Raw genomic sequence first — 26564 nt, forward strand, 5'->3', positions numbered from 1 at the left:
ATTCATTTTGACAGTATCCCTTTAATATAGAAAGGACTTTTATTATACAGATTTTTATGTCTCGGTGACAGGTCCCCTTTAAGTGACGGGACATTGGAGGACAAAGCCCAAAATCTTGTAACTCCAGAAAAAGATGGTTGGGCTTGAAATCTGTCAGGACAGCATCCATCAATTTCAACCTTTTTTTTGTCCCAGCAAAACGAATCTAGCAGCTCCTCGTGTTTGTTGTGACTACTTTCAGTGGCGTAGCCTCTATTGTTACTTGTGTATGTGCTGCTGAGAGAGGGTCAGCACGTCCCCAGCAATTGTAATGGCGGCACTGGTCCCTCTAAGACCAAAACAAATAAATAGGCTGCACCATAGCAACTGGCACATTGTAAGCCAGGCAGCGATGACACTGAATTCCCGCCCATCTAACAGCTGGTGACTTCCCTCGGGGCGGGGCGAACCTGCTTCCATCTCGTGACAGAGCGACGCCACGACACAGGAGCGCGCACAGCATCGGCCATTTTATCAGCCACAGCGCGTAGGAATAAGGATAATCTTCTTAAAAGTAATAGCTGACTAGACTCTGGATTGACGACAGTGCCATATCGCTGCGTACCTTTGGCCAGACGTGGCTGTCTAATGAAGGCCTGGGAAGGGCTGCACAGTGATTGGGAGCTGAGCTGGGACACTGCCGCCCCGGGCTGATGTGACACGGACACCGTAAATAAGGACTTATCACTGGGCCACACGGATATCAAGCGCACACTGAGCAGGTAGGTACTCGCACTATGTTCCTGCTCTACGGCCTCCCAGTTGTGTTGGCCAACTCCGCGGCAGGGTAAAGTAGTCAACAGCCGACTGGGCAAACCTGTATCTCTGTCTCTGAACTTGTTTGTGGGTCTCCTCCCAAGGAAAGTCTTCCTTTTCCAATTCCTACTTTTCATTCTGTGGCTACAAAAGCTCAGTAACAGATAAATACACTATTTCTACTGCGTGTTCCTAATCCTAGTGGGAATGGCTGCACAGCCGATGTGTCGCGCGCAGGTTTCGCTTTACGACTACAACTTTGGAACCTTCCCTGCATTGTCCTTTACTGCTCTAGCTGTCACATGCCAATACCACATTATCATTTGTGAAGCAGACGGCGTAGGGTGATACTATTAATGTATGAATGATTTATGTGTGCCCCCCATCAGCCTACTATTTCTGGCACTGCCGCATCGTGTGTAAATACTGTCATAGGGATCCCCTCCTTGTGTTCTTCTAGTTCTACTTCACACCTATTAGATCTGTTATCCAAAATGATGGGATCTGTTATCCAAAATCAGGGGATCTGTTATCCAAAATCAGGGGATCTGTTATCCAAAATGATGGAGTCTGTTATCCAAATTGATGGGGTCTGTTATCCAAAATGATGGGGTCTGTTATCCCTAATCATGGGGCTCTGTTATCCAAAATGCTTGGATCCTCAGGTTTTTACATATACTGGGTTTATTATTACAGGGAAAAGCAGAATTTGTTTATTGAAATCTGTGGAATATGGCCTGTTTGTAATGTAGAGCTTTCTGGATTTCGCGTTTCCAGATAAGGGATCCCATACTTTTGGCCACAATTTAGCAGTTTGGCAAAGATTGAACATGTCTGTGTTTAATTTGCTGCGAGATCTCAATCGGGCAGGTTAAAAAATCCCGTTGGATCGCGGCCACATCTGTGTGTCTTATGTGTTCCCACGATCCGACCGCCCATATCGGATCCATTCTGATCCGACTTCAATGTGGGCGTATCAGGGAGAGATCCGCTTGTTTGGCAATATCGGCAAACAAGCGGATCTCTACGTCTATGGCCACCTTTACTGGAGGCAAAACAAAGGGCACTTTTATCATTACAGTATAATGATATATATGCATTTCGTAGTATAGTGGTATCCAAAAGAGTAGAAACCAGTAGATGTGGAACTGGGACCAATAGTTCTAATATTGTCTACAAACAATTCCAATAGATCAACAGTTGCTTCTGGGATATTTTGGTTTTGTTTTTTTAGCAACAGATGTGATTGTTAAAATGTATTGAATAAAACATATACTGTATAGGATCTTTTATCCAGAATGTTTGAGACCTGTTTTCTGGATAACGGGTTTCTGTAATTTGGTTCACCATAACTTAAATCTCCTAAAAAAAAAAAAAAAAAAAAAAATGTAAACATTAAATAAACCCAGTAGGATTGTTATGTGAATGATCTGGATTTATACTAGCTTAGTTTCTATCAAGTAGCTGTACAAGGTTTATTATTACACATAAAGTAATCATTTTACAAAAAAATAAAAATAATTTGCTTAAAATGGACTGTGGGAAATTGCTTTCTGGTAATTCGGAGCTTTGTGGCATTTGGATTCTGGGTAATAGATCCCATGCCTGTATTTTCTTGTGATGTATTCCTTACATTTTATCTGGCATTGTTAGAAAACAACTGTATAATAGTTATTGATGGGATGATTTAGAAATAATTGAGGACACTTCGGTACAAAGAGATCTTGAACCATTGATTTGTGCTGTGAGCTCCAGTGTGTATGTGATGCTTCTTTATAGGCACTGTACAAATGTCACTGTGTTGTAATCACCAGTAGAAAAAAGATGATGGGTAGCACCGTCTAAGCAAAAGTCTTTGGAGTGAGGGACCACCCGACAAACAATTGAATTACCTGGGCAGCACCGTCCACTGTATGAGACGTAGAAACCAGTTGGTGGTGTGCAGGGTCATTAAAAGTATAGATGAAATAGGAGAGAAAAAGTATGTCCCATTAGTTGCACCTACCCACAAACTAAATCTGAAATTCCCAAACTGATGAAATAAAACATAACTTTTACTTCTTAATAATTAATATAATAGAGATAAACCGAAAATATTTATTAAAATAATGATTAGGAGAAAAAAGCTGTAATGACACAAGGTCGTCAGCTTATAGACGCCTAATACACCTATATTGCGGGTTGATCGTAGCAGTTAAATTGGTCACTGCTAAATCAATGGTGCAGCCAGATGGGGGCAGAAACTAGTGTATTGAAGGATAGTAGTGTGCTTCAGTGCTTAAATACTTGTTAAAGCATGTACCGACATCTTTATATAGACTGTAGATGTCTTGTAGTAATCACTTAAATGGGTATTAAACAATAGCGTGTTTTCCAGTCAACAATAAATGATTTGTTAAATGCTCCGCTCACTCCCAAGTGCCCATAGGCACTCGCGACATCTATGGAGTGCGGACGTTCGGCAGAGACTGTTAACGATTAGCGGTGAGCTCTATGTTGGTTCGGGCTCCTATATTGAGAGCACACCGCTAACTCTAGACACATACGGAGACTCGCGATACTAGTGGAGAATGGATGCCGCCACAGGAGAGATCAGCAGCCCAGACCGACTGACTGCTCCCACATCTCCCTAATCTAACCAGTCGTACGGCACGCAAGAGCAACAGCGCAGGCACCTGCTTGCTCACTCACCACCACTCGCCACCATTCACCTTCATACCTCCAGCATCAATGCAGAAATGATTAAGTTGCTGTATGCTGTACACTACTAAACCTTGAACCGTCGGCCCATCCGCCCTTCCACCCTTTCCCCAGACCCAGAGTGCCGTTAAAAAACAATAGCTCTATTAGGCGTCATTACAGCTTTTTTCTCCTAATCATTATTTTAATATTATTTTAATAAATATTTTCGGTTTATCTCTTATATTAATTATTAAGAAGTAAAAGTTATGTTTTATTTCATCAGTTTGGGAATTTCAGATTTAGTTTGTGGGTAGGTGCAACTAATGGGACATACTTTTTCTCTCCTATTTCATGTAATCACCAGTAGCCCTAGCCTAAATGCTGCTACCTATTTCAGGTGCTGGTCAATACACGTGGTTTATTTGTATTTTTGCTTGTTTTATGCAGTGGTCCTGACAGAGTTTATATTATATATATTATATTATTATTATATTTTATTTTGTAGAAATATATTATTTTGTGTGTATTTACACCTTGTTTCTAAGCCCTTTCCATCCACAGTAATGCTTACAGGGGTGAGAGGGAATATTTGTTTTGGGAAGGTTCATATGGATGGAACATGACAAGATTGCAAGGTGTCTGCCTTTTGATTTGTGAAAGGTGAACCAGGGCATAGCTTTTCAAATAGTGGCTTTAGTCCAGGTACAACAGATGATTATTTTCGGGCTAAAACGATTAAAAATGCTTGCACAGTAGTGGGGTTTGGGCCAGGGCTGACTTACTTTCTGGGTTGGTGTTCGGTCCTCTCGGACAAACTGCCCCTGTCGAAAGCCACTTTAGCATTCAATTTATATATTCAAGCCAGCCCCACCCGCCCCCTTTCTGGTGTCAGAGGTGGGTTGTCTGCTGTGGGTATATATAAAGAATTGTAGTACATGAGGATAGGAGAGAGTGAGTTCGAGTTGGCATGGGTCAACCATTTCTCAACCCACCCATCACGATTACACAGGGATTTGACAAAAGAAGGGAGATTCATATTTATCTCAAACCTAAAGGGGTAGTACACCTTTTAGGTAAATTTTAGTAAGCTGTATTACGTGCCATTAGCAACTAGTCATATAGTTTTTTGGGGGTTTTTGTAGTTTTTTCTCATTTGTATTTCTTGTCTCCCACTTTTCAATTTAAAATTGTCTCAAAGATGTTAGGGCTCACTGACCTTGGCAGCCAAAAAACTATTGTTTTGTAAGGCTAGAACTTGATTGTTGCTTTTTATCTTTACATTTAATTACTCCTCTTTCTATTCAGGCACTCTCCTGTTGTACTTACGGCCTTTCTTTCAAACCAGTGCCTGCTTGCTAGGTGTAAAGTAGACATTAGATCCTAAACAAAACACTAAATAATTCAAATACAGGTATAGGACCTGTTATCCAGAATGCTCAGGACCTGGGGTTTTCCGGAGAACAGATCTTTCCTTAATTTGGGTCTTCATATCTTAAGTTTACTAGAAAAGCATGTAAACATTAAATAAACCCAGTAAGATGGTTTTGCTTCCAATAAGGATTAATTATATCTTAGTTAGGATCAAGTACAAGGTACTGTTTCATTATTACAGAGAAAAAGGAAATAATTTTTAAAAATTTGGATTATTTGGATAAAATGGAGTCTATGGAAGACAGCCTTGCCGCAATTTGGAGCTTTCTAGTTAACTGGTTTCCGGATAACTGGTCCCATACCTGTACTATATAGAAATGCATGAGCGTGCAAAATTGCATATTACCTTAGAATATCACTGTCTATATCATTCTAAATTACTCTTTAGCCAAAAACCTTTGCATTTCCCTTTCCTACTGGCATGTTATTACTTTTCTTTTTTAGTGTTTTTTTTTTTTCAGCGCAAGGTAGTATCTGCCTACACAAAGCAGGGCGAGAACAGAGATGAGTACCTTATCCCTACCCTCACAAACAAAGTTGTGAAGTATCAGAAGCTTAACTGTTTAAAGGGGAACTCCACACAAACATAACATAAGTTTTTTGAAAAGTAAACATAATTTCAAGCAATACACATCAATAAAAAATATGCAGACTTTTCATGATTTTTAATGGTTTGGAACAGCAACATTCAGCATATTCTCTTGCTTGAGTTCTTGGATTCTTTCTTCCCGAATAGATATTTTGTGTATCTATAATCATGCCAAGGAATCAGATTTTTTGAGTTGGGACTAAGCTGGATTTTGAGAGATTTATGATCCATCTGTGGCTTTGTAAAGTTTTGATGACATACTCCATGTCCTTTTGGATTTTTATTATAGAGCTTGCGTTTATTAGCAAATCGTCTATTATTAGCAAATCGTCTAAGTAGGCAAAATTTCTATGCCTTGAGTCTAATATATGCCAGAATGGGTGCCAAGAGTTTTGTGAAAATTCTTGGAGCTGTTGCAAGTCTGAAAGGCATTGGTAATCGTTTCCCTAGAATGTAGAATCTTGGGAGTTTTTGGTGTTTTTCCCAAATGGGTACCGTACATGAAAATATGCATCTTGAAGATCGATTTTGACTAACCAGTCTTCTTGATTTAAAGTCTGACTGATTGATCGAATGTTTTCCATACGAAAAGAAGTTACGTTTAGGTATTGGTTGAAGAATTTTAAGTTTAAGATGACTCTGAATTTTCCAGATGGTTTTCTCCTTAAAAATATTGGGGAGTAGTTTCCTTTCCTCCTTTCTGGTTTTTTTACTTCTGAAATTACCCTTTGTTGAAGTAGTTGAGATATGATTTCTTTTAGAATTTGTATGCCATCTTGAGTTTTTGACCGAATAAATCTTCTGATGGGGGGTAGTTGATTGAACTGGATATGGTATCCTTGTTGTATGGTTTTGTTTACCCATCTGTCTGTAGTGGTATGAGCCCATACAGACCCGAAATGGAGTAATCTTGCAACAACTGGAATCTGCTGGACTCGCAAACCTTCAGAATCCTCTGTTTTTCTCTCCCTTGATATCTTTTTTCCCAGACTGAAAGGATTGGTTTTTGTTCTTCCAGGTGTTTTGTCTTCCATATGATTTTCCTGGTCTATAGGATTTTGCATCTTTGATACTAGTTTTTTTTGAGGATTTGAAAGATGTTCTGTCTTGAGGTAAGAAGGCAGATTTACCTGCAGAAGCTTTTGATATTTTGAATATTATCTAGTTTCTTGCCGAATAGTAGATATATCTCAAAAGGTAATGAGCAAAGATTGTGTTTAGGAGTGTCAGCGAACCAGTGTCTGAGCCATAGAGATCTCCTTGCTGTTACTGTATAGACCATGTTTTTTGCTGCTAACTTTAATATGTCCATAGATGCCTCAGCACAATATTCGTTCACCAGTTTGATTTCTTCAATGGAATTGATGATTTCTTCTCTACTTACTTTATTGTGTAGAGACTGTTCTATATTTGAAAGCCATATTCTGTTTGCTCTGGTGAGAGTAGTGATGGCCACTGCAGGCTTACATTTAGTCCCAGCTATAAGATATGAGTTTTTTTAGTGATACCCCTTCATCAACTGGGAGTGTTGTTCTGCGGGCTACACGAGTGATGGAAGCGTCTACCTTAGGTGCAGTGTTCCAGTGTTTTGTATCATTCTCTTGAAAAGGATTTTTTTCATCCTTTTGGACAGGAGATATTTTTTGTCTGGAGAATTCCATTCTTGGCTTATGATTGATTTTATGAACATGAAAATTTGGTTGTTCTTTTTGTTTTTGAACATCAAATCTTGATGACCCCCTGATTCTTGTGTTTCTAAGTTTAGAGTTTTCCTCATGGCCTCAATTAAAGGGTCAATTAGGGTATTGAATGTATTTTCCCCATTGTTGCTTTCCTCATCTTCAATAGATTCTGTTTCAGAATCTTCAGATATTGTTTCATCACTATAGAGTGAGAAGAAGTAGATGCTTCAGGTTGAGATGGATTAATGTTGGTCTTGTGAATGACATTGTCTGTGACTTTGTTTACCATTTCAGTCATAGAGTTGTTAAAAGATTCTTTCATCCAAAACATGAAGGAATTGAGAACCACCCTGGTCGAAGCAGGCTTAACATTCTTTTTTTTTTTATCATGTATGGCGGAATTGGAACACATTGTGCTCTTCTAGAGCTCTTTTCCCTCCTTGGTTCGTCATCCCTCCTGTGATGTTCTCTGTGATGAGGGCTCCTATAAGAATTTGAAACCTAGTTTAGCTTACCTGCAGAATAGTTGTGCTCTTTTTATTATGTAGACGTCCACTCGCCCACTAACATCTGATCTTGATCTCCTGGAGCTCATTGTACCAGCTGAAAACACACACAGTAAAAATTCAATAAGAAGTATAGTGTAGAGAAAAGCAGCACAGTATCAGACTTTCTGCAGCTTCCACCTCATAGCGTCATGCACCTTAGTGCTTGGAGAGAGTGTGAGGTTTATGGCGTGTTACTACGCATTAATGCGTTTTACAGTGCCCAGGCAACGGAAGGCCAGGGCCCTATTTATGTGATAGGAACTTCAGCGGGGGAAAAAGAGAATAAGAAAAAACCCTGCCGAATATTGGGGTGAGTCTTCTCCACAGTGCAGGAAAAAATAAAAGCAAGGAGCGGTGGGGAAGCCAAATTTTTAACCCAGTCGTGCCCTCTGCCATGTGAAGGAACAGGAAAACAGAATTAATTCACACTTTTTGAAGGCACCAAAACTGTGGTGGCTATATTAGGGGTTTCTGAGTTATATGAGCCTCTTTATCAAATTTTGGTTTGGAAGCTGGAGTTGCCCTTTAAGAAGTGCTAGCATTAATACCATCATGCCAGTTCAGTTGATACTGTGTTCCACATTGATACCATGTGTTGCCAGTAAACCTTTTTCTTGGCAATATCAAGAAACCCTGGCACAGAAGGGGATATACTGATATGCTGTCCTGTTAAAGGAGAGCTAAAGCCTAAAAATGAATATGGCTAGTAATGAAATATGTTATAAGGCTACTGAACCCTGCTGGTACATACAGTTCAGTATATAACAGTAATGATCCATGCCTTCAAAGCTGTCCACAGGAGCTTACCGTCTTGGATCTTGTTAGGCCATTTTTTGTGTATTGGTGGCACTGCACATGCTTATTATACTTTGGATAGCTGTTGCAAAGCACAGGGGTCATCCTATATCATCATACAGAATGAGGGTAGTTGGTGATGATGCTACAGGGTTAATTATTAAATTCTGATGCATAATTCGCCTCCTGTTGTGACTTGTACAACAATATACACTGTATCATATATTTTAAGTCCATTCCTAAGCTCGGGTAACTGACAGGAGTCCACAGCATGTGCTGCTAGGGGCATCCTAGAGGAAAATATTGTCACTGCCAAAGTATGTGGTGGTCTTAGGGTGAATTTTTTTTAGTTTTAATATTGGTGTGTGGCCAGCCATCTCACGTAATTTTGCCTGGTCATGTGCTTTCAGAAAGAGACAGTGCTGCACTATGGAACTGCTTTCTGGCAGACTGTTGTTTCTCCTACTCAATGTAACTTAATATGTCGCAGTGGGACCTGGATTTTACTATTGAGTGTTGTTCTTATATCTACAGGGAAGCTGTTATCTTGTGTTAGGGAGCTGCTATCTGGTTACCTTACCATTGTTCTGTTGCTAGACTCCTGGGGGGGGGGTGTTGAAATCACTCTAACTTGCGGTACGGCAGTAAAGAGTGACTGAAGTTTATCAGAGCACAAGTCATATGACTGGGGGCAGCTGGGAAACTGAATTCAAAATTTAAATATAAAGAAATCTGTTTGCTATTTTGAGAAACAGATTTCAGTGCAGAACTCTGCTTGAGCAGCACTATTACAGATGTTTGAAAAAAAACATTTTTTCTCCATGACAGTATCCATTTAAGCCATAGTGTTAATATAACACCTGGTGTTTTCTTGGCCAGCAGAGAAAAAAGACAATCCGCTGCCACATATTCCAGCAGTTATGAGGAATAGTGGTGGTAAGGGACAAGTGACAGATGAGAGGAATCTGCAAGCTAATGGTACACGTGAGTAGCTATTATATATGATGCACAGTGGTTTTGCACAATTCCTCGTGTTGGATGACTACAGTTACATTCTTCCTCTTGAGAAAAACCACATGGACAAACACCACACGTGCCACCGAGGCACCTGTAACTTAACCTGTATTTTGGAAGCAATGTTACAAAAGAATAAAGGATTGGGTGTTGCCTATTATAAACATGCTATTCCTTGATTTGAAGGCAAACAAACCCCTCCCCATGGCATCTTGCCAATTTGGCAACTTGGACTTTAGGGTCACTAACCTGAAAGCTCTAAGGGGCAGAACGATTTGCTCCTGTGTCTCGTAAAATACACTGCATATAACCGTGTTATTTCATATTACAATGTTTGTATGGCTAGTGTATTGCAAAAGTGTAAAGTGCTGCGTATACACTAATACCATATAAATAAAGCTATACATACAATCTTTATAACCATTGAGATTATGCTGTTCTTATTGGTTTTCTGAGCTCATTATTTTGTAACCACAGTAAACAACTGGGAAACAAATGGGAATTTCATGCTAATGGTACTGTTTATGTTTGTGTTTGGTTTTCTTGAGAAGTTACATGCTAGCCAGTAAGCTGTGCTGCTTGGGATTTATTCCAGGGCTCCACGTGCATCCCCCCCCCCCCGATGTACCCTGATTTAACCCTGCCTCTGCTCCACAAGTACAGAAATGGTTTAATAAAGCTTCTAGATCTAATATTTGTCTAGGCCTATAAAAAATAATTGCAGTGTTGATGCTGGGTGTTGCTCATTTAATCCATTTGCTTCCTGGCTGTTTTGTGTAGGTATAAAGTAATAATAAGTTCTGTTTCTTTATTTGATGATTACAAATACTGAAATGCAATGTATTTAATATCTGTAAAGCATTTCTATTACATTCAGTTACAATTGCCTATTAATATTTCAGTTATTTAAAGGGGATGCAAACCCAATCGTGCCCTCTGCCATGTATGTAATGTATAAAGACTGGAGTGACTGGATGTCTTAACATAACAGAACACTACTTCCTGCTTTCAGCTCTCTAAATAAAGGCCATAGACACAACAATTACGATCTTTCCTTGAAAAGATCTTTCCAGGAAACATTGTTCACTTTTATACACATGTATAGTGCTGAATCGTCAGGTATACAGATAGAAACAATAGAATTATACCTGTATCTGACGATTCAGCACTAGCAATGGGTGATATTTGGGTGCCTTCAAAGGTGCCGATAATTTTCCGGCCAGCCTGATCGATGAGCCGGCCATTATGGGTTGGCTGGTCTCCCACCATACATGGCTATGGCCACCTTAACTCAGCGACTTGAAGAGGGGCAGATGGGACATAACTGTTCAGTGAGTTTGCAATTGATCCTCAGCATTCAGCTCAGATACAAAAGCAACAGTTATGGCCCCCCTCAAGTCTCTAGTTACAGAAGTAGTGTTCAAGTTATTGTGTTGGACATCTAGTCACTCCAACCTTTATACATCACTATTTTTATTTAGAACAGCCTATTTATTTACCCATTTTTATTTTACACTGAATAATTCCTTTAAAATGTTATACTGTTACTTGCACAAGTGATTGTGATCTTTCAAGGTGAAGTCACAAATTTCTTGAATGGTTAAAGGACATGTCAACCATTTTTCCAGTTTTGGCATGCCTGTATACATTACCTTAACCCAACCCAAACCGCATTAGTTTCGCACCGAAATTCCCCTCCTGCTCCCTGCACCACTGCGTTCTTTCTCGGTAGATTCAAGCATTTACCCGGCGGCCATTTTTTCCTGGTTGAGAGCTTCCTGATTGTATTGCACATGCGCCAATTGTCCCTCCCGCCTGATCTCTACATTATGGTTACTATGTTATTATGGATATTATGGAAAAGGCAGTGTAATAGTTAAAGTCTCCAATTCTCGGCTCGCTGTAGTCAGCAGAAGAAATATGTGCTTGGAGGAGGAGGGGGGGGAGGAGAGTTAAGCTCTACAAGTCTGTATAGCAACCGGCAATGCTATTTGTTGATTGGCGGATCAAATGGATAGGCGTGTTTTGAGAGGTCACTAATGATGCGGCTGAAAGTTTTAGTCAAAGCCGATTTCCCTCTACTGCGCATGAAAGATTATTTGCTAGAAAGTGCGCATGTGCAAATCGCCAAGCGCGAGCGCTTGTTCTGAAGGGAGGGGGGAGAGAGGCACATCGTGGAGGAAAGAAGATGGAAGCTGAAATCAACCAAGCTGCTTAACGGATTGCTTTTCAAGGACTGGAGTAATCGGTATGTGAAGAATGTAGTGAGGCTTTTTACTGATTAAATTATTGCTGTGGGGGTTGACATGTCCTTTAAGGGAGAATCATGCTAATCAAAATGGCAATGCCTGCTAACAGACATTTCTCAAGCCAAGGTTTCTTGAATGCTAAACACCATTCGCTAGATCTAAATATGGCTATACATGCACCAACAAAATTGATTGTGTATGGTGGCTCATGATCCTGACAATATCCATGTACTGTTAGCACTTTATGTAAGCTAATATCAAAGGTACTTATACAGAGTACCACATACTTTTCCTGTGGACATAACGCCTGTTCTAATATTGTATAATGAGTACAATAAAGTTAATCAGGGGAAATGAAAAAAGTTACTACAGTGTAGACCCCTGTAAAAGCCTTTTAACATTATATAGAACTCGGCAGTCAAGTGAGGTGCCACACCATAAAACGTAATTGAAATCTTGATGCTATTTGAGGTCGCTGCCTTTAAAAATGTCAAACCGCATTCCTCTGGGCTGAAGCCAAGTTAGTTGCATCAGCTTGGATAACTTTTGAGAAGTGCAGGCGCAAGTGCTTCATTGGCACTTGCTTGATACTGGGGAAACATTAAATGGATATACACCTTAAAACGCCTTTGCTAAAACTTGGCATAGATCATTGGATCATTACTAATTCGTAGATAAGCTGAACCTTTAGGCTGGTTCAATAAGATAAGTATATAAAATATGGTATTTCTAGGCAAATTAATTTTTATCTTTTTTTTCCTTTAAACAAACAAACCTTTCCCTTATCCAAAGCAGCAGCCTTTCAGCAGTTTATTATCAGGGGCTTCCCCGTGGATTAATAAATCATTTTATCAGCTCCTTCAAAGTTCTTTTGGGCCGGAAGTGAGAGGAAATACTAAAGTGAAATTGGCGTTGTATTCTTCAGTGCCAGAAGTAATGCCAGTGTTTACTGTTCCTTTAAAGTGGACCTGTCATCCAGACATAAAAAGTTGTATAATAAAAGTCCTTTTCAAATTAAACATGAAATCCAAATTCTTTTTTTTTTTTTTTTGTTAAATCTTTCATAGCTGTTCATTTAAAAATCTCAGCTGTCAATCAAATATTGCCAGCCCCTCCTCTAAGCCTTAGGCTTTCACTTTCCATTTAGCACTTCCTAGATGTCACTGCTCTCCACACATTCCCCCAGTTCTCTTCACTGTTTAATTGTGTAGCCAGTGCACTGGATGGACATCTGGTCCCCCCATTCTGGTGCACAAACAAGATTCTGAGATGATGCAGATCTTGCTTTAATAACAGTGTCCACAAAATGGCTCCTGCCTTCTTGCTGTATTTTGAGTTCCCAGGCTGATAGAAACAAGATTCAGATAATTTATACAGTGTAATTAAAGTTCATTTTGCTTGACTAATGTGATAAAATAAGATTTGGAATAATTTTTTGGGGTGACGGGTCCCCTTTAATAGCTTAAAGTTTGTGTTGAATATAAAGTTGGTAGAAATGGTCTGCAACTTGATAGTTTTGTGGCTATTGCAGTGACTTCATGAAAGCTTCTCTACCTTAAAAAATGCAAACCACGTGCTTTACCTTTATGTGGTGTGAGAAATGTATGATCAAAAATTTGTTAACAGAAAACCCTGTGGAAAATGTATGTATTGGTACAAACTAAATGAATAACTTGCCATGGTACTGGTGTTTTATTCAAAATAACACATTTTATAATGTCACATGCAACTCCTTGATGAACTTTGGATTTTTGTGGGGGGGGGGGGGTTACATTGATAATATACTTGATAGTTCTCTGTAATACGTTCTCTGGCCACACCTACCTACCCTGAAATATACTCAATGCCTGCAGATTTTTATATTACACTGCACACCTGTATGTATTCTTTGTTGTTGCAATAATTGTGTAATTGAGTAATTGTTACTGGAAGTTCCTAGACTTTTTTTTCCCCAACCCTACTGTCCCATCTCAGCCAGTCAGAGCACAAAAGACTTCTACTGCACACACAAATATGGAAGCCTCCTCATAGAGCAACATGGAGTATCGGTCAAATCCTTTTTTTTTTTTTTTTTTCAAAATAGCATGCAAAGACAATGTTATGATAGATGTTAAGAAAAGTATAATTTTGGTTTCAGTAAATCTTTAATGACGGCACAGAGGTGCTTCTTTAGTGGCAAGCATGGTGTCTTGAGATCCTGGCAAGCATCCACTTTTTGCACTTACATTACTTCAGCTAATAAAGTGTGGTTCCTTTAAAATCCTAATATAGTTTATTTTATTTACAGAATGAAAAGAGGAAGGAAAGCCAGTGAGGCTGACATTAGTTTTTCTGATGAAGAGATGGAGGAACTGTCAAAGAAGTTGAAGAATACAGAAAATGAATCTTCTGAGATGTCAACGAGTCATGATTGGGGAAACTTGCTTCCAGATATTATAATACAAATATTTCAGTATTTGCCTCTCTTGGACCGTGCATATGCTTCTCAAGTATGCCGAAACTGGAACAATGTTTTTCATATGCCAGACCTGTGGAGATGCTTTGAATTTGAACTGAATCAGCCGGCCACATCTTATTTGAAGGCAACGCATCCTGACTTGATAAAGCAGATTATCAAGAGGCACTCAAACCACTTGCAATATGTTAGTTTTAAGGTGGGTTTCATATTATGGTTATTTTACTACAGAGGATTTTCCCTGTTCATACTGCCAAAATGTGTTTGTTTCTGCTTGGGAGTAAAACTATTTCCTGCTTAGATAAAAGTTGGTAATAATTTTAGCAGTAAAGTAGCCTGTTTATCACTGCCTGTTCAAACCATGTTAGACATTCTTTGGATGGAAAGATCCTCTTCTAAAGGGAATCCACACAGGGAAAGCACATCATACAGGCATGGGGCCCATTATCCAGAATGCCCATATCCATATTAGAGATCTCTCTATTATTTCTGCTACAAATTGTTTAAACCATCAAATTAACCCAATAGTATTGCTTATTCTCCAAAAAGGATTAATTATATTTTAGTTGAGATGATGTACAAGGTACAGTCTTATTTTTTTTTTTTTTTTTGTTCAGGTAAGTTTATTGGAATTGTCATGGTTATACAACATTGTGATCATCATCATGGTATGCATATACATATTATCCACGTTATCAAGTCAGGCATTTAGTACAAATAAAAGAGAGTAGGGATGCACCGAATCCAGGATTCGGTTCGGGATTTGGCCAGGATTCGGCCTTTTTCAGCAGGATTCGGATTCGGCCGAATCCTTCTACCCGGCCGAACCGAATCCGAATCCTAATTTGCATATGCAAATTAGGAGCGGGGAGGGAAATTGCGTGACTTTTTGTCAGAGAACAAGGAAGTAAAAAATGTTTTCCCCTTCCCGCCCCTAATTTGCATATGCAAATTAGGGTTCGGATTTGGTTCGGTATTCGGCCGAATCTTTCACGAAGGATTCGGGGGTTCGGCCGAATCCAAAAAAGTGGATTCGGTGCATCCCTAAAAGAGAGACATAAAAAATTACAAAAGCATTTGTGACAGCCTGTATCTTGCCTCAGTAGTTCTTTACTGTACCTCGAGGAAACATCTTCAACCAGTGTCAGACCACCAATATTGGTGAGGGGGGAATTTCACTAGCCAGGGGTCCCAGATCCTATGGAACTTGTCCTGGCGGCCCTTTCGCTTAGCTAAAAGATATTCTGTATTGGCAAGGCTAGCCATTGCCGCCACCCACTGGTCCACACATGGGGGTGACGCCTGTTTCCAATTCAAGGTGATCAGTCTACGCAATTGGAATAGAGCTTTGCAAATGAATTCTGTCATGTGGGAATCTACTCCCAGCCCTATCTGTATACTTAGTAGGCATACTATTGGATCATTAAGAGTTTCACACCTTGTCAGTTCACCTAGAATCTCAAGGACCTTGTCCCAGTAGTTACGCAGAGCCGGGCAGCTCCAGAGGTTTATGTATTAAGTCCCCTACAGCTTGGTCACATCGAAGGCACTGAGATGATGTGTTTGGGTACATTTTGCTTAACCTGCTTCTTGTGTAGTAGGTCCTGTGTATCAAGTATAGCTGCAGCAATTGGTGCCTAGGGATAAATGAAACCTTCCTGGGGGCTCTAAGGGCTGCTTCCCACTGGGTGTCAGTAAGAGCACCTAGGTCGCCCTCCCAGAGATCCCTGCACTTTAACTGGGTGCCCTTAGATCTGTAGTCCACCATGAGTTTGTACACCTTGGAAATCATACCCTGGGGCTTGAGCTTACAGTCTTATTTTTACATTGTACCTGGAAATCCTTTTTTAATATGTGAATTATTTGATTAAAATGGGGTCTGTGGGAAATGGCCCATCTGTAATTTGGAGCTTTTTGGATAAAGGGTTTTCTGGATAATGGATACCATACCTGTATACTGTTGGCTACACAATAAAACTGTAAATGTAAATATACTGGTAAGGAATCGCTTTTCTGGAAACCCAGTATCAAGAAAGTTATGAATTTTGGCAAAATAAGCTTGAGTTAATTTTATTTTTATTAGCAGACTTAGGGAGCTTTCTTTGCTTTTGGCCCGTACTGACACAGGCACTGCCCAGGAGAAATCCACTGCAGGACTAAATGCCCATGTGTAAGGTCCTTAAGGTATGGCAATCCAAATTAAAGAAAGATCTCTTATCTAGAAATAATATTAATTGTTCCATATAATAGTTCCTATATATTTATTTGAATAACCCATTTACTGTAGTACTCTTTAAAGGAATTGTTCAGTGTAAAAATAAAAACTAGGTAAATAGATAGGCTGTGCAAAATATAAAATGTTTTTAATATAGTTAGTTAGCCAAAAATGTAATGTATAAAGGCTGGAGTGACTGGATGTCTTATATAATAGCCAGAACACTACTTCCTGTTTTTCAGCTCTCTTGGTTTACACTGACTGGTTACCTTGCAGTAACCAATCAGAGACTTGAGGGGGGGCCACATAGGTAATATTTGTTGCTTTTGAATCTGAGCTTAATGCTGAGAATTCATTGCAAACTCACTGAACAGATGTGTACCATTTACCCCCTTCAAGTCGCTGACTAGCTCAGAGTTAGAGAGCTGAAAAGCAGGAAGTTCTGGCTATTATGTTAGTCAATCCAGCCTTTATATATTACATTTTTGCCTAACTAACTATATTAGAAACATTTTTTATTTTGCACAGCCTATCTATTTACACAGTTTTTCACACTGAACTGTTCCTTTAATATATTGATGCGGTGAGTTCAGGTCTGTTCCTCCTCTTGTAGTCACACCCGACCTTACTAATTTTAGTGGTGAGCAGTTACCCCAGATCATCCAGTAATGGGCACAGCTGGTCTAGCCTATGCAATAGAACATTGATCATGGATAAAGATGTTTGTTTATAGGGTCAATCTCTCTGATTATAATTTCAGCATGTAATCATTAATATTTGTTTTTATAGAGAATGATAATTGTTTTTCTTAATGTTATGAAATATTTATCATTTTCAAGAGGTTGCTGTGTGAACAAGCCTATAATTTGCTATATCTGCTTTGATTATGCTTAATTTAAACACGCCCTTCTTGCAAAATACTGCATTTTTATTACTGTTATTAACAATGCTACGACTGTTCTCTAGTTGTAATTTTAAGGTGTGGTAATCAAGTGGCTTTTAAGGATTTTCATTCTCCTTGTTAATGATCTTTCATTTTAAGAGAGGGTGTGTGTATTTTGTTGTAGGAGTGTAGTGCTGGTTTTCCATGTCTGTGTACATATCCACACGATATGGTTTTATTTCTTTTTTTTTTTTTATTACTCGCTCTCACTTTTTCTTAAAGGAACAGTAACACCAAAAAATGAGTGTTTTAAAGTAATGAATTCATCATGTACTGTTGCCCTGCACTGGTAAAACTGAAAAATCTGTTTGCTTCAGAAACACTGCTATAGTTCATATAAACAAGCTGCTGTGTAGCAATGGCAGAAATTGAAAAAAAGGCTATATGGCACAGGTTAAATAGTGGATAACACCATTATGTTATACAGAGCTTATCTGCTGTGTAACCTGAGCCCTTTCTCCTTTGAATGGCTGCCCCCATTGCTAAACAGCAGTTTATTTATATAAACAATAGTAGTGTTTCTGAAGCAAACTGCCGTTTTACCAGTGCAGGGCAACACTGCATTGTATTTGTAATTAACACACTTTAATGTTTTGACGTTCCTGTTCCTTTAATACCAGGTCTTTCTTACCCTAGCTATAAAACATTGATTTGAATGTCGGGTTTTAAGATAGGTTGGAATACCCTTTAATAGAAACAGTATATGATAACACTTGTAATTACAGCACTAAAAAAAAATAGCACCAGGATAAAATTTACTCTGAAAAAACATTGTATATTTCTTTCACCTAGATTGGGGGACACGGGCACCGTGGGGATGAAGAGCCTGCGGCTTGGAGAGTGGACAGTAGGAGTTAAAGGTGACTTTTCCTCATCCCCTGCCTCCTCCTATCCTTTCCAGTCTCTTTTAGTGTCCTCAAAAGAGAGAACACGGACACTTTGTGGATGGAGCAAATGATCTTACTACGGTGCAAGTCATGCCACACCGGGGCCAGAGAGTTCCTTCTTCAGTGCCCCCTCCGCCATATAGTTTTCAACTACCAAAGAGACAATGTGCCCTCCTGCCATACTGCTCTACAGAGTCTGCAGGCAAAGCTCCTTCCCCCTGCGGCTGCTGTTCCCGCTCCACGGAGGCCTGCACCAGCCTGTCTAAAGGGTATATCACCGCTGGGCACAGCAAATATGGCTGTACATGTAGGGACATACCCCCACCCCATCTTCTAAATCGACTAGGGAAGTAAGTGCCCCCCTCAGACACTTCCCTCCCTCTTTCTGCCGAAACTGCACTGGTTTCCTATGCTCTATCTCTCTCCCTTCTCACTGCTGCGGTCTATACTGCTCTGCTCTGACTCCTCGCATGGCTATCACCGGCACCATCTTCCAGGTCTTGCCGCCATTCTTGCGTCACTTGGTGTTCCTTCTCACACCGTATCAGTCGCCACACCCACCGCCACTGTCTAGCCACGGGTGTCTTATTTTGCATGTGCAGGACCAAGTTCCCTGTTGCTTCAGCTGAGCCTATGTGTGCAGCATGCAGACACATAAATGCCTCTACCAATACTGCACCCACTCCCTCACTACCACCCTCTATCTCAAGTAGCCGCTACATCACAAGGAGGCCCTGATGCTGATCTTGTGTGAGCTATTTCCCTGTCAATCGCTGGCATACAGAACCTAGCTCGAATTCCAGAGACTTGGGATAAAGTTCTAGAGCATCTGGCAAATCCAGGACAGATGCCCCACTGCCTCTAAACGGCCACCCGATTCTCCTCAGGGAGCTGAGGTGGGCCTGAATACCTCATCTGATGAAGAGGGACAGGTCTTAACTAACAACAATTCAGACTGGAAATGGAACCAGACCCTGAACACAGTGGAAAGTGGAAGGTTTAATACATGCTTTTCTCAAAATCCTTAATCTTGAGGATACAGTCGCGACTACTGCAAAAACTGGGAAGAACATATTCAAGAGACAGACCTCCGGTGTCTTTCCCGCATAGGAGATATATATATATCCAAATGTTTTTCCCAGGCATACCCATACCCACAAGAATGCATAGACCTGTGGTAAGCCACCCCTCCACAGTCGATCCACCAGTTTCCAGACTGTCAATGTCTACCACGATTCCGGTAGCAGATGCAGCATCCCTCAAGGATCCAAAAGATTAGAGGGCTTTTGCAAAACCATCTTCACCGCGTCGGGAACTGCTATCGCGTGGGTGGCAAAGGCTATGATGCCATCTTTGATGTGCCGCTAGACACAGCAAAACTGGTCGCCAAGGCATTGGTACAATCAATTTTTATGCCTCAAAACCTGGTCTGCAGACCTTACTTCCAAAAGATCCCTAGTGAGCCTACCCTTTCAGGGAAAAGAACTATTTGGGGCGGAACTTGACAAGATAATATCACAGGCCACAGGGGGTAAGAATGCCCTGCTCCCACAAAGCAAGCCCAAGAGACCTCCCTTCAATAGACATCCCTTCTTTCACTCCTTCTGCCAGGGACAGAGGGCAAAGCCACAGACGGAAAAGTCCAATACAGGTTTTCGGCAGAAATATCACAACAAACCAGGTTCTTCGTTGACCTCTTCCAAGGGATCTAACAAACCCACCCAGGACAAGCCCTCCTCCACTTCTTTACCTGAAGGTGTGTCCACCACTAGATGGATACTCCTAGGCGGACGCCTATAAGCCTTTTGGGAAGTGTGGCAGAGCTGTATCCTAGGGATATTTAATAGACCTCTTGCAACATCATCCAAACAGATTTTTCATCTCCCGACTCCCCAAGGGGAACCCCAAACAGGAGGCGTTTCTAAAGATCATCCAATAATTCACAAGTTCAGGGGTTATCCAACCAGTTCCACGACCAGACAGATGGAAGGGGTTCTATTCAAATCTGTTCATAGTACCCAAAAAAGATGGTTCCTACAGACCGGTCTTGGACCTCAAGACCCTCAACAAATTTGTCAAAGCTTACCCTTTCAAGATGCAATCCATCTAATCAGTCTTTGTCCATGGAAAAGCAGGAGCTCATGATCATAATAGACGCATACATTCACCCCAATCATCACAGGCAGTTTGTGGTCCTACCATTTGTCCTGTCACCGCCCCTTCACACCAGACCCTTGCAACAACTAATACTATGGCATCAGAGGAAGGATCGAGAGAACTTGGACAGACAAGTAACGATTCCAGAACAGGTCAGACTTTCTAACGACTGTTGGCTCCACCCCCACTGGATGAAGACAGGAAAACTCTTCCCCAACCACACCTGGATGGTGATAACAGACACCAGTCTGCGGGGTTGGGGAGGAGTAATGAATCAGAACACAGTATAAGGTCTTTGGAACCAAATGGAGAAGCTGCTACCAATCAATCTCCTCGAGCTACAAGCAATACAACACTCGCAGGAGCGCTTAACAGCCCTGCTGAGAGGCAGCTCGGTGCAGGCACAGTCTGACAATGTGACATCGGTAGCTTACATAAACCACCAGGGAGGCACCAGAAGCCCAGCTTTTTGCAGAGGCAAAAAGAATTCTAACTTTTAGAATTTTAACTTATTTCCCCCTTTGGCTCTTCTACCAAGAGTCATCAAGAAAATAAGGAGGGAAGGAACTGGAACCATCCTAGTGGCTCTCTACTGGACCCAAAGAGCGTGGTTCGCAGAACTTAATAGACATGGCAGCAGACTTGTCTCTACAGTTTCCACTGAGAGAAGACCTACTCACACAGAGACTGATTGCCCAATCAAATTCACAATTCTGGGCTTTAGCGGCATGGCTCTTGAGGCCTTAGTACTGGAGGCATCCAGAGCTCCCCACTATGCTACAGTCTCGGGAGCCGGTCTCAGCAAAGATATACCACAGAGTATGGAAGACCTTCATTGGATGGTGTGAATCCAAAGGTACAAACCCACATACTACAGGGGAAAGGACATTCTTTTCTCCAAGATGGTTTTGCTAACGGACTAGCATCCCTGATATATCTTTCAGCATAAGCTGGCAACGAGCAGCAGTGTAAAGACATTTCTACAGGGAGCCACCACAATAGTGCCCCCCTACAGCTATCCAGTCCCCCCTTGGGACCTGAACTTAGTGCTCTCAGTCCTACAGGAGGACCTTTATGAACCACTGGAGTCAGTCCCGCTACCCACAAGGTGGTATTTCTATTGGCAATTGGGTCGGCCTGCAGAATAGCAGAACTGGCGGCATTGTCGTGTCGATCCCCCTTCACCATTATCCACTACAATAAGGTGGAACTACGGCCAACACCGGAATTCCTTCCAAAGGTTGTGTCAGAGTTCCACCTCAATCCGGATTTGGTGGTGGACGTGGTACGCGCTATCAAGACCTACTTGAAGGTAACAAAGAAGGTCAAGAAAACAAATTCACTTTTCATTCTCCCAGAGGGTTCCAAGAAAGGAGCGAGGGCTGCCAACTCGACCATAGCCCAATGGATTCGTTCTATGATCACCAGAGACTATGCATTTAAAAGTAGGCAACCTCCTTTCAAAGTCAAAGCCCACTCTACATGGTCAATCTGTGCATCCTGGGCTGTTCATCATCAAGCTTCAGCTGAGCAGATGTATTGAGCAGTTACCTTGTCCTCCCTACACACTTTCAGGCACTTGTACAGGCTGCATACTCGGGCGTCCGCAGAAGCCAGTTTCAGAAGGAAAGTTTAACAGACAGAGGTAAAGTTTCTGCCCTCAGGGGTTGCCTTGGGACATCCCCATGGTGCCTGTGTCCCCCAATCTACGCTAGAGGAAGATTTTAGTACTTACCGTTCAATCCCTCTCTCTCCTCCTACATTGGGGGACAAGGCCTTTCCTCCCTGTTTAAATATCGATATGTATAGGTTGGGCCCAAAATGCCCAAACAAGTTATCTTCTCCCCATGGGAGCGTTCTGGATTGTTCACAAAATCTATGTTAAGGGGTGGCGGAGACTCCTTCTCTGTTTTGGGTGTTATGTGTACTACTCCTTCTATGGTAAAGAAACTGGAGAGTATAGGAGGAAGCAGGGGATGAAGCCCGAAGCAGGACGAGGAGTCACCTTTAACTCTTAGTGTCCACTCTCCAAGTTGCAGGATCTTCATCCCCACGGTGCCTGTGTCCCCCAATATAGGATGAGAAAAGGATTTAACGGTAAGTACTAAAATCATCCTTTCAGACTGTAAGGCAGAATTGAAATGCAGGTATTGCGTCAATGTGATAGGGCCCTTAGACTGTAAGCTCCGCTGGGGCAGAAACTGATGTGAATGATGTATAATCTCTGTAAGGCACTGCAGAAATGTTTGTCATATATAAATATTGATAATAATGGGAAAGTGATTTTTGACTGTAGTTCCTTGTTTCGTTTATTTTACAGGTTGATAGTAGTAAAGAATCCGCAGAAGCTGCTTGTGATATCCTCTCACAGCTTGTCAACTGTTCTCTGAAAACTCTTGGACTTATTTCTACTGCCAGACCAAGTTTTATGGACTTACCAAAGGTAGACTTTTTTTTTTTTTTTTTTTGTGATACAGACCAGTATATCTTACTTACCTGCTAACAATATCTTTGCTAAATAACATTTTGTGTTTTCTTTTTATGTAGTCACATTTCATATCTGCGCTTACTGTGGTGTTTGTAAATTCAAAGTCACTCTCATCCCTTAAAATTGACGACACACCAGTTGATGACCCATCACTGAAGGTATTGGTGGCAAACAACAGCGATACACTGAAGCTTTTAAAGATGAACAGTTGTCCCCACGTTTCTCCTGCAGGTACAATTATAGGATTTATTCTCATTTTTGGTACAAAGCTAGCGTTTATAGGTTTTCACTAGTAATGTATAAGTTCTAAGCCACTGACTGAAAATATAATTTTTTTTTGTGCAGGTCTCATCCTTGTCTTTTAATCAGCATTTATTAGCTTACTAGCAATTTGCATTTCAGTAGTGATGAGCAAAATATTTTGCAGTGAAAAAGAAAATTTTCAGAGAAAAAAAGTAAAAAATTTTTGCCAGTCTCCTTCAATGCATCTGGTGAGTTTATCGCTGTTTCTTGAATTAACGGATCAGATTTGCCCATCACTACATTTCAGAAGGGCAGAGAATGTAAAAAGCCGCACACTACTGCTGCTTTTCATGGCAATTACATTGAAAATAACTTTAAAACCGCCGATAATGTGCATCCTAAATACATCTTTACTTGTATGTTTGGAGTACATATTTCATCCCTGTACCATGTTGTGGAATATGTGTTAAATGATCACTCTCCCAAATGATTTCCCCACTCCTTTCTCACTAAACTCTATGGTCTGCTAGAGGATAGGTGAGCATTTTATGGTGAAAAGGGCCTCTCATGCGATCATGCATCATTGCTTTAAAGAAGGAAAACTATAATCACTGGTCGGTGCCAAAATATTTGGCACCCCCCCTCCCAGTTGTTCGAATCACTTACCTGAGGCCACAGGCTGATGTTCCTGTTAGTTAAAGACTGCACTGGCCCAGGGTACCTCTGTAGCTGTGTCGCACTGCAATCTCACAATATTCTCTATGTTCTGATCTGGGTGTTCATGCTCAGTAAAGTGAAAAACTGAAGCAACAAAGGCATAGGGGGGAATTCACAAAAGTGTCGGAAACGAAAAAATGTCTTTAAAATGTCGTAGAAAGTGTCGTAGCAACAGCCGACAAATTCACAGAGCATTTCTCCGCCAATTTTCCGACATGTACGACACTTTTAAATTAGTGTCGTTAAAAGTGGGCGTGGTTTTTTCGGTGCCACTTTTCCCGACATTTTTAAGAATTACTTGTAAACTCATTTTTTTTACAGACAATTTTTCAGACACTTTAGGCTCTCCAAAACGAAAATGTCTGTCAAATTGTCTTTTGAAAAGTCTTGGTAAATGTCGTTTGTACGATGAAAAGTTATACGACATTTTAGAAAATTGACAGACTTACGAGACATTCAGAGACGTTCATACAACATTTTACAAATTTGTCGACCGCCACTTCTGGTTTACTTATTTTACCGACACTTTTGTGAATTCCCCCCCATAGTGTCACGTTACTGTGCGTGTGCCCCCAGCCTGAGGCTGCAGTGAAGAAGAAGTGGTGCAGTTTTCAACAGGAGCACCAGTAAGCCGTTATAATCACTGGGAGATGCCTAACATTTTTATCTTTCCTTCTCCTTTTAAAGTAATCTTGCAATTAACAGAATGTGCATGTTCCATTCCAAATACATTTCCAGTAACTTGTTGCAAGTTAATTAGGCTGCACACAATTTATTGATTCATGCCAGAATCATAACTTTGTTTTTTAATAGATGAGCAATGTACATATGTAATGATCTGTTTGTTATATCATTTCAGGAATCCTTTGTGTAGCAGATCAATGTCACGGGTTACGAGAATTAGCCCTGAACTACTATTTGCTGAGTGATGAGCTGCTAATTGCATTATCTTCAGAGAAACATGTTCGACTAGAACATCTCCGTATTGATGTTGTGAGTGAGAATCCAGGTCAAACCCAGTTTCACACAATACAGAAAAGCAGCTGGGATGCTTTGATAAAACACTCCCCTAAAGTAAATTTGGTGATGTACTTTTTTCTTTACGAAGAGGAGTTTGATCCATTTTTTCGTTATGAAACACCAGTCACGCATCTATATTTTGGTAGATCAGTAAGTAAAGAGGTGCTTGGCCGTGTTGGCATGACATGCCCACGTTTGGTGGAATTGGTTGTTTGTGCTAATGGACTTCGGCCTCTGGATGAAGAGTTGATCCGCATAGCTGAGCACTGCAAGAGCCTAACAGCCATTGGACTTGGGGAGTGTGAAGTCTCTTGCTCAGCTTTTGTTGAGTTTGTTAAGATGTGCGGAGGCCGTCTCTCTCAACTTTCAATAATGGAGGAAGTATTAATACCTGATCAGAAATATAATGTAGAGCAAATCCACTGGGAAGTGTCCAAGCATCTTGGCAGAGTGTGGTTTCCAGATATGATGCCCACTTGGTAGACTCTCAAACTCTCTCACTACTTGTTAATGAAAGAGCACCTTAGATCTCCAGTACATCTGCATGGAAACCTAAATTAATCAGCAGTTTTTATTGTTTTGTTTTTTTCCTTTGTTGTATGTATGTAGGTGCTAATTTATCAAACAATTTATAACAATCAGGATCAAGTAGGGACCGTTAATTTTCATTTAAAAAAAATTACATTCTATAGTATTTTACAAATCTGGTTATAACTTGGACCAAACAGGCATCATTCTCTCAGTCCCAAACAGGGGTGGTTTATCAAGGTTCGAATTTTCAAAAACTCAAATTTCTGATATTTATTAAGCAAAAATAAACTAGACGTGTTCCCTGTGAAAGGGCTTATATGCTCCGTTTATTCTCTAGGTGTTCAGCTTTAAAGAACTAATGTGGAAACCAAAGATGCAGGGATGGTCACAGATTACATTTAGTTACCAGATTATTTGAAGGTTAAGGAATTCTGCATACAAAAAATGAATAATCATTAGTACTGCCCCCCCACTCTTTGTTTGTTAGAGAATGTCTTTAAAGCAGGGATCCCCAACCTTTTGAACCCGTGAGCAACATTCAGAAGTAAAAGGAGTTGGGGAGCAACACTAGCATGAAAAATTTTGTTGGGGTGCCAAATAAGTGGTGTGATTGGCCATTTAGTAGCCCCTATGTGGATTGTCACCCTACATTGAGGTTCTGTTTGACAGTGCACCTGGTTTTTATACAACCAAAACTTGCCTCCAAGCTAGGAACTCAAAAATTAGTACCTGCTTTGAGGCCACTGGGAGCAACATCCAAGGGGCTGAAGAGCAACATGTTGCTCACGAGCTACTGGTTGGGGACCACTGCTTTAAAGGAACAGTTCAGTATAAAAATAAAAACTGGGTAAATAGGCTGTGCAAAATAAAAAATGTTTCTAATATAGATAGTTAGCCAAAAACTGGATGACTAACGTAATAGGCAGAACACTACCTCCTGCTTTTCAGCTCTCTAACTCCATATCTGTTCAGTGAGTTTGCAATTGATCCTCTGCATTCAGCTCAGATTCAAAAGCAACAGATATGACCCATGTGGGCCCCCCTCAAGTCTCGGATTGGTTACTGTCTGGTAGCCAGGGTAACCAGTCAGTGTAAACCAAGAGAGCTGCAAAGCAGGAAGTAG

The 26564-nt window shown here is 40.7% G+C and overlaps 1 protein-coding gene across 1 annotated transcript; it reads left to right on the plus strand.

The window, feature by feature from the left end:
* The first annotated feature begins 381 nt into the window (after positions 1-381).
* Positions 382-25750, plus strand: fbxl3.S (F-box and leucine-rich repeat protein 3 S homeolog). Its single transcript, XM_018249906.2, has 5 exons — positions 382-761; positions 14073-14439; positions 22763-22885; positions 22990-23161; positions 24750-25750. The coding sequence occupies exons 2-5, from the start codon at positions 14074-14076 to the stop codon at positions 25391-25393; spliced, it is 1305 nt and encodes a 434-aa protein (XP_018105395.1). The 5' UTR covers positions 382-761; position 14073; the 3' UTR covers positions 25394-25750.
* The last annotated feature ends 814 nt before the right edge of the window (positions 25751-26564 follow it).

The sequence above is a fragment of the Xenopus laevis genome, chromosome 2S, assembly GCF_017654675.1.
Source record: "Xenopus laevis strain J_2021 chromosome 2S, Xenopus_laevis_v10.1, whole genome shotgun sequence".
NCBI classification, from domain to species: Eukaryota; Metazoa; Chordata; class Amphibia; order Anura; family Pipidae; genus Xenopus; species Xenopus laevis.